At 42.9% G+C, this 13,238-nt stretch overlaps 1 protein-coding gene across 1 annotated transcript in view; it reads left to right on the top strand.

Moving 5' to 3' along the window:
* The window catches only part of kcnq5a (potassium voltage-gated channel, KQT-like subfamily, member 5a), a 101,417-nt gene extending 88,676 nt beyond the window's left edge, over nt 1-12,741 (top strand). Inside the window, exons 12-14 of the mRNA XM_086173793.1 lie at nt 3,465-3,596; nt 7,181-7,307; nt 7,805-12,741. Of these exons, the coding sequence (XP_086029919.1) occupies nt 3,465-3,596; nt 7,181-7,307; nt 7,805-8,839 (1,294 nt within the window). The 3' untranslated portion in view covers nt 8,840-12,741. The remainder of the gene's footprint in view (nt 1-3,464; nt 3,597-7,180; nt 7,308-7,804) is intronic.
* Nucleotides 12,742-13,238: the final 497 nt, after the last annotated feature.

The following is a 13,238-nucleotide window of genomic DNA, read 5'->3' as shown; positions in this document are numbered from 1 at the left end:
CCGCAAGCTAGCTGCAAGCTAACTCTGCACTTATTCTGGTCCAAATTTGGATGTTCCTCTGAAAGCCCTTGAAACCCCTTTGAGGTGTAGCAGACTTGAAGAGCTTGTCGCTCTTTTTCTGACTTCTTCTGTCCATTTCGTCCCGAGAAAACATCCAGCCAGTGAGCAGGATAGCTTTTAAAAATGTCGCTCGCAAGAAACACCTCTGAATGGACGTGGCTTATGAGTTCCACCATCAACAAAGCACCTATGGGACGAGGAGCTAGATGGTTCTAGGAGCTGAAGGTCCGTTCCTCTGCTGTCCCAAAGCACAGAGAAATGTCCCAGTTCCTGAGAAGGTTCTAGGGTCTGCAAAAAGCATCTCATGAAAAGTTCAAGTCTTTGGAGGCACCAAGGCGAAGATGCTGGCAGAGCTTCTCCATCTTTATCTCCAGAACATTTAGCATGTGCTGTCCCTCTGTTGGACTCGTTCCTGATCCTCTCCAACCTTCTCGCTCCCAAAGAGGAACCTCCACATCTTCATGCTTCTCCTCAGTGTCGCTAAACCAAACAGACAGCATTGCCACATCTCCTCCACCTTTCCCTTCTTTCTGACACTTTCCTCCACCTGTTCAACACATTTCTCCACCTCCGCCAATCAACATATGGAAGTGCTGTGTGAAACCAGAAGAACGGCGTTCGCACGAGTGTCTGGCTTCACGTGGTGTTTGCTCCCCTCCGCTGATGCTTTCTTAAATCTTCTCCATCTCAGCGGGCCTCATCGCCGCCTCCTTATCTACACAACCTACCGCTGCGTTCGGAGGCTCGTCGTGGGGAATCGAGAAGATCGGCTTTTTGTGTGTGTGTGTGTGTGTGTGTGTGTGTGTGTGTGTTCACTGGCACCGGCACCCTGCAAGCGAATGTTTATTCAACTGGCGCCGCCTGATTCTCTCACTCCGACGCTTATCAGCTCCTGCTTGTTTTTTTTCTTTAAAAAATTAAATTGAATGAATGATATATATATATATGTATATATATATATATATATATATATATATATACTGCTCAAAAAAATAAAGGGAACTCTTGAACAACACAATGTAACTCCAAGTCAATCACACTTCTGATCATAGTGTCCACTCAGGAAGCAACACAGATTCATTTTGACTTGTTTTAAGGACATTACATCAAAGTTGGATCAGCTTGGAGTTTGTTTTTACACTTTAATTTTGAGTGTGATTCCTAATCCAGACCTCCATGGGTTAATACATTTGATTTCCATTGATCATTTTTGTGTGATTTTGTTGTCAGCACATTCAACTGTGTAAAGAGCAAAGTATTTCATAAGAATATTTCATTCATTTAGATCTAGGATGTGTTTTTTAAGTGTTCCCTTTATTTTTTGAGCAGTATATATATATATATATATACAAAAGTATGTATTTTATCTAAACACTTTATACATCACTTAATACAGTTTAGTCATTATTTTATACGCTGCGAACGCCAGTGTTGATTCTCATTCACCAAATTGTCCCGAAGTGTGAATGAGAGGATGAATGGTTGTGTGTCTGTATCAGGGGTCAGGTACTTTTTTGACTGGGAGATAAATATATTTCATTCGGAGCCATATAGTATTTTTAACGTATAATAAATTTAATATGTCTTACTTTTAATGCAACCTCTGGTGCTGCATGGATTTATTCAAAGTGCCGCTTCGTATTTGACCGTTTCATTGATGCAATTTTCTTTGCATATTAGACGCACCGCAGATCCAAATGCAAATTTCTCTGATGCACGGAAATCATCATCTTTTTTTCTTTTCGTCATCGTTTCCGTTACAAGGGTTGAAACGGATAAACTAGTCGGTTATCCGATCAAATGAATTTCTTCAACTTTTCAATGACCCAGACGTGCTCGACGGGTGATCTGTGAAATTCATCATCAAAACAAATTTCTGTTTACTTTAAAATAACACAGTATTACGAAGAAATATCACAAGTATTTTAAAATCAGTTCCAAATTGATTTTTTTTTCAACTCAAAATTGTCTGGGAGCCATATGTAGCCCGATAAATTATTTTCTTTGAATATTTAAATAAGAATTTTCGAATTGAGAAACTTGTTTTTTACGTTTGTTTAATTTTGTATGGATGAAGACGCCAGTTGAATTATTTTAAATATTAAAGGGGATCCTTTTTTTGCTTTCTTCTCCTCTTTTGCGTCTCTCCGGATGCAGAAGACTAAATAAAACACGCGTTTCAGTTCGAAGGCCGCGGCGCGTCTGAAAGCCAATATGTCTATTATTCATTTACAAACGGCTGCAAACAGCATTAGCCTTGCCACCAGAGGGAAATTCAAAACCCATATCTACATTTTTACTTTTTAATCTGATTTATGTTGCGATGAATTTCACAAAAACGTACGTTATCATTTTGTTTTATTTTGCATTCACTTGTTTAGCTTTCAGTCACCCTTTAATTTATATTAGCGCTGTTACAAACATCAATTTATTACATTTCCTCTTCGATAATCTGCGAGCTGCACACGACGCCTGTATGACGTCATTTCTACTGATTTCAAGTCAATGCTGAATGTCTTTTTTTTTTCACATCCAAATTAAAAGCAGCGAGACCATAATGGAGGGCAGGAGAGCAAGATAAGATAAGATAAGATAAGATAAGATAAGATAAGATAAGATAAGATAAGATAAGATAAGATAGACAACTTTATTAATCCCGAAGGAAATTGTTGTGCCAGAGTTACAAGAAAAATATAACAGTAATAAATAATAAAAAGAGAAGGGCAGAATAAGAAATAAAATAAACTATAAAGTGTCTCAGTGAAATCTATAAGGTGTCTTAGTAAACAAGTGAAAAACTTTAAGTCTCTTAAGTAACAAGTGAAGATAAGGAGTGCACAAGAGTATGAAAAGAAAAAATTGTAGTTTAGCTGATATGAAATGAAATATTGCACAGTTATGAACATTGCACAGTCATGGACATATATACAGATTAATTATGACGATTTAAAGTATTGCAATTACAGTAGTGGGTGAGGGTAAGAGGTCAGAGCGAGTTAAAAGCGGGGTTGTGAGAACGCCGGCCTTCGCCGCACCTCGCTCGGCGGGCGGCCGCCGCCCCGGCCGTTCCCAGGGTGTCATATTGGGGGTCAGACGCCCTCAACCCCCCCCAGGCGGGGCTGTTATTACAGAAGGTCATCTGCAAGGAGAAAGAAACCAACCAGAGAAAGCTCAAGATGAACCAAATCCGAACCTCCCCGCGAGGGGGGTCACGCCGCACTTCGGTTTCCCGGCGCGGCAGGTGGAAATCTCCAAAACATTTTCTTTACGGCACCCGAGGAGATGAAGATCAAGGCTGTGAGAGGAAAACCTGAAAGCATCTTCTCAAAGAAGCTGCTTCCACCTTGTGGTTGATTTGAGAAGCGACGTCCTCCTGACGGCGCGTCGTCTGTGTGTTTGTGTAGGATCATGAAGTTCCACGTGGCCAAGAAGAAGTTTAAGGAGACGCTGCGTCCCTACGATGTGAAGGACGTCATCGAGCAGTACTCCGCGGGACACCTGGACATGCTCTGCCGCATCAAGAGCCTGCAGACCAGGTCAGGACGCTCACATTTTTATGTCTTACCCAGATCTTCCTTCAGCCGGGAATATTCAAATGTTTCTGCTTGTTAAGACCTTAAAACACTTGATAGCCTTAACCTTGACATTTTATATTTTATTGTATTTCTTATTCTCCCTCCTTCCTACTATTATCTATTATTGCTATGTTTTGCTTGAAACTCTGGCACAACAATTTCCTTCAGGATAAATAAAGTTGTTCTTATCTTATCTTATCTTATCTTATCTTATCTTATCTTATCTTATCTTATCTTATCTTATCTTAACTTTTAAGAGCTGAGATATGAGATGATCCAGTCCAGAGGTCAAAGGTTTGGGTGAAACCTCCATGAAATCAGTGTTTAGTGTGATTTTATTTTTTTTTCGCAAATGCTGCCTTCCTGTCCGCAGATGGATCTGATCTCCACAGCACCTTCATGTCCAAAGAAACCAGATTGACAAAGCTACAGTTTTTATGAAATTTGCCTCCAGATTTCAAGTTCCATCTCTCAGAATTTCTGATTATTCCCATCTTTTTTTTTGCTAATCCGCATTGAATCTCTGCTCTTCTGATTGGTCTCAAATTATACTCTCCTTCTGCTTTTTGTTGCCGTTGCTTTAATTACTGTATTTTATAGTCAAAAAGGTAAAAATGATTTTTATTATTATTATTAAAGTTGTTGTTGTTATTATTGACATTATAACAGTTATTGTTTTATTATTTATGATATAAGAATACTGATTGATAATCAAATATTATATTATTTATCCTTAATAATAATATGTTTTTTATTTTATGATAACAGCAATAATAAAATAAGAAGAAGAATTATTATTGTTTATATTGTGATATTTTAACAATTATTTTTTATTATTTATATTATCAGAAAATATGTATATATTTCGTAGATTGTATATTCTTAATAATATTAATATAGTTTTTTATTGTTATGACATCAATAGTAATAAAATAAAAAGAATTATTATTGTTGTCATCATTGATATGATAACAGTAAGGTAATAATTATGTAATATTATTGTTCCTTATTACTGCTGTTTTTAAAATAACAATAATAATAATTTGTTTATTGTTATCAATTTAATTATATTATAACAACAGCAAACAAGAGTCATAATAATACTAATGATAAAGCGATTACGGTGAATAATATTATTAATATTAATAGTATCATCAATAATTATCTGATATTATCGTAATTGTGCAGAAATGTTTCACACACAGTTGGACGTTGCTGCTGTTCTTTCCATTAGACCTGTTAAGCTTCTCCATCACTTTATAGACAATCCTGCAAAATGACACACTTCTAGATTCTTAAGCTTTCCTTCTCACCCTGTATCTGTATGTGTGTGTGTGTGTGTGTGTATGTGTGTGTGTGGGTTGTCCTCTCCCTCCCAGATTAGACACTGTAGTGGGTCCCCCTCCGAGGCCCTTCAGCAGCCGTGCCAAGACCTTTTCTTCTCCCTCCCTGCATTCATATTACAGCCAGGCCCGGAGGAAACACTCTGCACCGGGGTCAGACCCGCCCCGCCCCGTCCCGTCCCGCTCAAACCCTGCACCCCAATAACATGCTTAAATATTAACGCCATCTGTAGTTTAACAGCACGCTGTTAGGAGGAGATGGGGGCGACCGGCTCCGCCACCTTGAAAACCCCGTCTTGGGTTTAGTTTCGAGGGAGACGCCTCAAGAGCATCGCCAGAAGCTCCATTTGGCCTTCTCAAAGCTCCAATCCATGATTTATTGTGGCTCCTCGGATCCTCATCAACCAAAACCATTAACGTTTGTTCTCGTGTGTGTGTGTGTGTGCATGTGTGTGTGTTTTTTTTCCACGCTGTTAAATTTTGGACGCTTTTTGAATGATCAACCCGATAGGATTTTCATACATCAACCCTAGAAGTTTCCGTGGCTTTCCTTTTGTTCCTTTGGAATTAGCACGTACCTGTGTGTGCGCCTATGTGTGCGCCTGTGTGTGTGTGTGTGTGTGAGATGCATCTGACGCAGCCTCTCTTCTGTCTCCAGCCTGGCCAGTGCTCCTGGTCCCAGCCGTTTCAAGAACATGTCCTCTCCCGTCCTGCATTATTATTACAAGAAGAAGCTCGCGGGCTCAGGGTTGCTTTATTTTTTATTATTTTACTAAATTTGACTTTTAACTGGAATCCCCTTTAGCTCACGAGCTTGACCGTTAGCTCGCCTTTCAGTCACTAAAGATGTGCAATAACCGCCGCCACTGCACGTCTGGGGTTTGCGGTGACGTGTTGGACATTAAACCTTGTTTTTCTTCCAATTTGACACATTGAACTCGCCGTGGTTTTCATTAGCCAGACAATATTTGCATTCAGTGTGTGTGTGTGTGTGTGTGTGTGTGAGCGGCCATCGCCGTCTGCATGTCTGAGAACCAACTTCATTAACGTAACTAATTCTGTGACACCACCTGGTCTGTGTGATCTGACCTGGGGTGGTTCATTGAGGGGGATGACACTTTTTTTTTTCCCCAGTGTTAAATCTCACACACACACACACACACACACACACACACACACACACACACACACACAATTAGAATATAGAATAGAATACAATATTCCTTTAATCGTCCCTCAGTGAGGACATTTCAACCACTCACAGCAGAAAGTGGACAGTGGACAGAAAAGTTATCAAAAATAGAAAAAAAATAAAATAAAATTATAAATTTAAAAATATAAGCAATGAAAGAAACCACCAAGAGTGTTAACAATATACATAAACAGGTAATGTGACAAAGTTCTTAAATAAAAATCCCAAATATGAGGCCTGATGTACTGAGAAATATTATGAGACAGAAAACTAAAAAACTAAATTACTCCCTTTTTTCCATCAGTTCGGAGGAATTCTGAACTCCCAGCTCCCAAAGAAGAATTCAGATACGTTTTCATCCCTTCCAGTTTCGAAAATGCCCTTTCATAGCCTGCGACTGAAAACGCGTTTGCGAGCACTAACCTGTGTGAAACGCGCCGCGTCAGGAAATGTTTCAGTAAATACCACACGTTCTGGATCTGCTCGCTGACCTGAAAAGGTAAAAGGAGTCATCTAGACGCACAAAAAGCTGCATAAAAATTTCTTAACCGCCACGTACATCATGCCTTACGTCTGGAGGCGTGGGGAGAAGTAGAATTTCTCCAGTCGGCCTCCAAAAGCTGATTTATCCCTGCCGAAACGTTAAAAATCAGTATCTCATGTCCTTTTCGGATGTAATGCCCCCATTTCTGATGACTTATTCCGAGTTTTTGCAGATTTTAATAGTCGGCGGCCCGGTGGCACACCGGTTCCCCCTCCCTGGATGGAGGACAAGCTTAATGTAATGAGTTTAATTCAGTCCCGGGGGTTGCTTGCTGATACACTCAAAGGTGTGTGTGTGTGTGTGTGTGTGTGTGGTGTGCTTTATTAACGCTGCTGCTACTGTTTCTTTAGGTTTATCGCTTGCCTTGGGATAACCAGAGACAGCTACTTACATCTGATACGGTTATCTAACACGCTCACATCGGTGTGTTTGTGTGTGTGTGTGTATGTGTGTGTGTGTGTGTCAGGGTGGATCAGATCTTGGGAAAAGGCCAGATTCCAGTGGATAAGAAGATGAGGGACAAACTTCACCCGGATGGAGATTCTCACGAGGGCATGAGCATGCTGGGCCGCGTTTGCAAGGTGGAGAGGCAGGTGAGTGGGGAAGGACGGATCCTCGCCGCCGTCCCAGGGTTTGTTTTTTTTTTTTTTTTTTTTGCTGTTTTTGAAGCCACGGATTAAAACCCCAAGGTTTTCAAACCATTTCAAACCAATCCCATCCCCGGGATTCGACGGTCAAGATAAAACATGGGATGAAATGCGAGAAACACAACGCTCATAAATCCATCATCAGGCTATGCAGTGTGTGTACGTTGGTGTATATCTTTGTCAAAAAAAAAAACAAAAAAAAAAAAAACATTAACCCCAGCTTACTGTTCTGTATATTTCCTGTGCGTCTTGTATTTGCAGGTGTTATTTGCAGTGCTTATGTCGTCTATTGTAAGTCGCTTTGGATAAAAGCGTCTGCCAAATGTAATGTAATGTAATGTAATCATCTGTGTTTTTTTAAACGCAGGCTTGGATTTTATCGAGGATGTGAACGCATAAAAATAACAAACGCCGGCGTAACCGCTTCCCTCCTCCCGTCCCAGGTCACATCCATCGAGTCGAAGCTGGATTCCCTGCTGGACGTTTACCGGCAGGTCCTGCAGAAAGGTCCCTCGGCACTGGCTCTGTCCTCCCTGCCGCTTTTCGAGCTGGATAACCGCCAGCACAACCCGGACTACCAGACCCCCCACATCGGCCGGGAGCTGCCGTCCCCGCAAGGCGGGGATCTGGTGCGAGGCGGCGGGGAGAATAACGGCGTGCGTCACTCCCTCGGCGCCAACCCGAGGGGCCTGCGGCTCATCCTGGCCCCCGCCGACGACGACGGCCCCCCGGACTCGGCGCCTCCATCCTACCCCCCGTCGACCGCCTCGCTCTCGCCGTCGCCCCTGCTGCCCCCCGACAGCCCCTACCCGACCCTGGTCACCCCGAACGGCACCACCAAAAGAGCACACTTCCCCGACCTGCCGCCGCCGCCTCCCTCCGCGGGGGCTTTTACCCTCCAGCTGCCCCCCATGATGCACCCCTCCCACCTCCGCTGCGCCGCCGACCCCGTCCCGGATGATTTGTCCGACGAGGTGGTGGCGCACAGCGGGGGCCTGGGCCCCGCCGTGGTGGTGGGGCCCGGCGCGGAGGCGGACCGGGAAGCGGAGCTGGTCCGAGGGGCGGTGCAGCTGCGGGAGAAGGCCGGCCTGAAAGCCGACGGCGTCTGGCGGAGGCAGATGAGCCTGGAGGTGAACCCCCTGCTGCTACTCTCGTCCAGCCCGGACGCGAGGCCTTCGGACTGGGGAGGCGCTCTCGGGAAGTCCCTTTCCATGCACAATCTCAGCCAGCCTCTGACCGGCCGCGCCCCCGTCCTCTCCTCCGCCCTCAACCACAGCGGCAGCAGCCACGGCAGCGAGCGCGGAAACACCCACGGTGACCTTAGCAACTGGGACGGGAGGGAACTCTTCATCAGCGAGTGCAAGCTGGAGCCGGCGGCGGATCACTTCGACTTCCTGTCCCAGGGACCGGACAGCAGCCCCTCGCAGCATTTACAAACTGTGGAGGAGGCGCACACACCGCATATACAGCTGACATAACCACACACACACACACACACATACACACTTATTACATACACACACTCCAATACTGTATGAACACCGCATTCTTGGGGAAGCCACTTTAAAGTATTTTTACAGGACACTATACTATACCCTGGGTTGTGAATGTACAATTTATTGCTTTGTATATGAACACAAAATGCTTTTTTATATTTTGTCTAATTATGCTCACTTTTATGGAAAGAAAAAAAATGATGCATGGAAGTGGGCATACTTACCAGACAAAATATACAAATGGTACCTAAATATCCCTAAGAATCTTTCTCTAGTTGCTTTAGACATGGTAATCTTTTCAAACCTTTTATTTTTTTTTAAGGGTTCATGTTTTGTTTTGTTTAGTTTTGTTTTGATTTTTTTTTTTTTTTAAAAAAAAAAGGTCTTAATTCTGATCCAAAATGAGCGAGACGATGCGGGAAGTGAAGTTCCCCTCCCGGTCACCAGGGGGCAGCATCGAGTAACGTCAGATTTCATTTTTCCAGTCGACAAAACCCGAACCGCGCCAGCCCCGCAAGAATTCCAGCATCTCTTCGAGTAGCAATCTGAGAGACAATATTTCTGTTTTCCGGATTTTGTTATTAAGGCGAGAAGGCCCGGCAGTGATTCAGACGATTGAAATGTCTTACACACTGTCTCACTGTGTGCTAATTATACGCACCCGTTTTAAGAGATTGCGTGGGATCGGACCGTGTGAACGCACACTCAAACCAAAGAACCTTCTTCTGGCTTCCAGGAAGAGAGGGACCTTAGATATTTCATCCGGCGCCGTGCTGCTGACTGCTGAAATGTTTCCGATTAAACACATCCGTGTGGGAGCGGCGCGGCTCTGCGGCGGTTAGCGCCTCCGGCTCACAGCTAAAAGGGGTCCCTGGTTGGATTCCCACGGGGAGGGGCGTCTTTCTGCGTGGAGTCTCCATGTGTCTGCGTGGGGTTCCTCAGAGTTCCTCCCACAGTCCAAACCCAATGCAGGAGGTTCATTGGAGATTTGCCAGATGCGTGAATGAGAGGGTGAATGTTGCCGTATGATGCCGTGTCATTGACTTGCAACCGTCCAGGGTGAACCCTGCCTCTCGTCCACAGTTGTGATAGCCCACACCCCTGTGACCCCGCGTGTAATAAGATAAGCGGTACAGAGAATGAATGAATGAATGAAGGATTTGTCTGTGTGACTCTCCTCTTTGCCAAAAAAAAAGAGTCAAAGGATCTAACAGTTATCATCCTCAGACAAGCAGCAGTTTAAATCAACCACTTCTTTCTTAACATGTGGTGAAACCAGTATACTCGCACACACACACACACATGCACACACACTCTGACACACGGTATCCTCCAACTGTAAGTTGGTGTGTTTGTGAAGGCACCGGACTTGACCAAGACCTGAGACTGAACGATGGCCTAGTATTCAGACAACCGCTTGTATTTTGCGATGTAAATGTGTTTAGCTACGTTGTCATGCGTCCTTCACTGCATGGACTGTTTCCTGGAAATCAGAAGAATGAAAGTGGTTGGTTAATTTGAAAAATGTAGTCAAAACACAAAGTCTGTTCGTTTTCCTCGACCGCAGGGTTGACGCCGAACATTTCTTTCTTTGATTCTCCTGCAGTAGATTTGAACCAGGTGAGCGAACGAGGCAAGAATTTGCCGTCCGGCGTTTAAACAAAAGGTCCTGGTCCGAGACGCGTTGGCCCGGAGCCTGATGAGATCATCCTTAATGGTCTGAGTGCTGAATTGCAGTAGATGAGTCACGCGTGCTTCTCCTGGCTCGAGCATCAGATGCTGCATGTCTAAGCTGTTGCAAATACTTCAAATCTAGACTTGCTTGGATGCGGTTCTGCATGTTTCTTTTCCTCCAAACATTCACACTGAAAGGTACGAAGAAATTGACGTTATCATTTAAATCTGGTATGATAGCCGGCGCCGCACCTTCCCGGCCGGTTTATTCGGATAATCTACTTACTATTGTATTACTTACTATACAAACACGCAACCTTTTAATGTCATCTGTTGTTTTTGACAAACCCTGTAATGGGTGCCAGTTGCACCATGTGCATATAGAAAAAAAATTTGAAAGCTTTGAAAGGATGCCGCTCCCTTCTCCCGACGTTAGGCAGCACCAGGGGTGGTATAACGTGCGACACACACTGATAGCTGGATAGTTTTGCTCGGATTTGTGCAAAGTACACGTCTTTGAAAAAGTGCCGTAAACACATGTCCACAAAAGAGTATGGAAAAAGTGGGAGAGAAATCTGAGACACCTTTCTGACCCAAGATAATAATCCATGCTATCATCCAAACACAAAACCCAGATCGGTTTACATTTGCACCCCATCCCGAGTCCCCCGCTTGAAATTTGACCGCAAACAAACTAGAGTCTCGTTTATTTTTGAGATCTAGATGGACTTTTGCGGTTCCCTCTGCTGTTTTTCACACCCCTCGAAAGCCCTTCAGAGAAACAACCAGGATTTAAGGTTTAACACTCGGGTCCGGTTTGCATGGGATGTCGGGACTTGTTGACGCCACCTAGTGGCTCTAGGTGGAAACGCATGTGTGTGTCACTCAATTGAACAATTTTTATCAACACCTCTGGATAGTTTGAAATGAATACAAATACTTTTGATTAAAATGACAAGTAAGAAAAGATAACCATGAAACTGTTCCCAAAGTTAGGCAGCAAACTACAGATTCATTGAAAAATTGACAAAATCGGAGGTGAATGAGTCGAGAATGCAAATCTGAATGTTTGAAAACAGATAAAAGTGTGACTGCGACGCTGAAAAGACTTTCACACCGATTCTAAAATTAAATGCAGAAGGATTTTTTGCGATCCTTTGAACTCGGGAGTTCAAATTGCGCCTGCATGTTTTGTTTTTATTTTGGCGACAAATATTTAACACATTTTTCACATTTGGATTTAAGAGCAACTGTCAATGGTGCAAACCTGTTCTTGCGGGAGACTCGGCATGGAGTTTTCGTTTCCTTTGCCCTCTCATCGGTGGATTTCGATCGGCGTCCTGCACAGAATGGTCATCGGATTTGGTTTGCATGTTTACAACTGAAGGGATGCACCGTCACAGCGGTCTTAAGTGTGTTTTAACGTTTCGCAAAGAACATGTATTTGTTATTATATTCCCTTTGTTTTGAATGGTGAGTAACTGCATTGCTTAGCAAATTAACATTCGGTAGTAGAGTACCAGAAGTGATATTTTCTAACACCTTGCATTCGCGAGTAATCTTAGGTTTGGTTTCTCAATGTTCTCCAATCCATGCAGGAATTCGTCTGGTATGATGCAATATATCTTTATCATAAAAGCACAGCTGTTTTTTGGAGAGTCTGAGGAGCCTGAAAATGTGACTTGGTAGTTTAATGATACGATTTGTTGTCTCGAAAGCAACGTAGTGAAGTTAATATTCTGAATAACATAGAAGACGCATTAATTTGACCAGCTGGGGAACTGGATGAATTATCTCCCCCATAAAACCTGCTCATTTATTTTTTTGCAATCTGTAAATTGCTTAACGGTGCCTTTCTTACATTTGTTCCTTTTTTCCTACTTTTCATCGAGGGGCTTTTACTTTCACTAGCCTGACAAGCATAATTTTTTAATTTTTTTTTTTTACTTTCAGACAAACTAGTTGTGGTTCATGGATCCAGTTCACTTAACTTTTTCAGCTTTATCCACTTTTGTATGGCATTTATGGCTAATAATACAATTTCATAGCCTACTGCTCGAACAGTAATTTATTACACAACTGGCCTTAAAGCTTGATAATGTTAACAATGTTATTTCTTTTAAATTAATTTATTAAAAGTGCAGATTATATTCTCTGGATGAGAAATGCAAAAATGATTTTATTATTCTAATAAAGTAAAAATGAAATGAGTTTTTTTTCCCATCCATTGTCTATTTTCTTATTGCATTGACTTTTTTTTCCCCTTGGGGGCTGAAGTTTCAGAGGTTTAGTGGTGTGGAGGTGATGTTGTGCATTCATGGTAGTAGTTTTTGTGTGTGTGTGTGTGTGTGTGTGTGTGTGTGTGTGTGTGTGTGTGTGTGGTTGGGGATGCACAAAGGGGAATGAGAAACAAACACAAAAACCACAAACATTCTATGTGTATGTATGTGTGTGCTGTCTGCGTGTATGTATGTGTGATTGGGAGTGCACAAACGGGAATGAGGAACGAACACACACACACACACACACACACACACACACACACTCTTGAAAATATAGGTAATTACTTCTCATACAAAAGTGTGAGGGAGCTCCCTGGTGCTAGGTTCAAGTTCCTCCGGTTAAACATGTACGGAAGTCTAACTTAACTTTAAAGAGTAAAATCTTCATCGGGTGACGCCACTCTGGGACATCACACTCAGTGGTA

Source organism: Fistularia commersonii, chromosome 2 (assembly GCF_037954325.1).
Source record: "Fistularia commersonii isolate RoL2024-O1a breed Wild chromosome 2, RoL_Fcom_v1.0, whole genome shotgun sequence".
Classification (NCBI taxonomy): Eukaryota; Metazoa; Chordata; class Actinopteri; order Syngnathiformes; family Fistulariidae; genus Fistularia; species Fistularia commersonii.
This window is presented reverse-complemented; position numbering and strand designations above follow the sequence as displayed.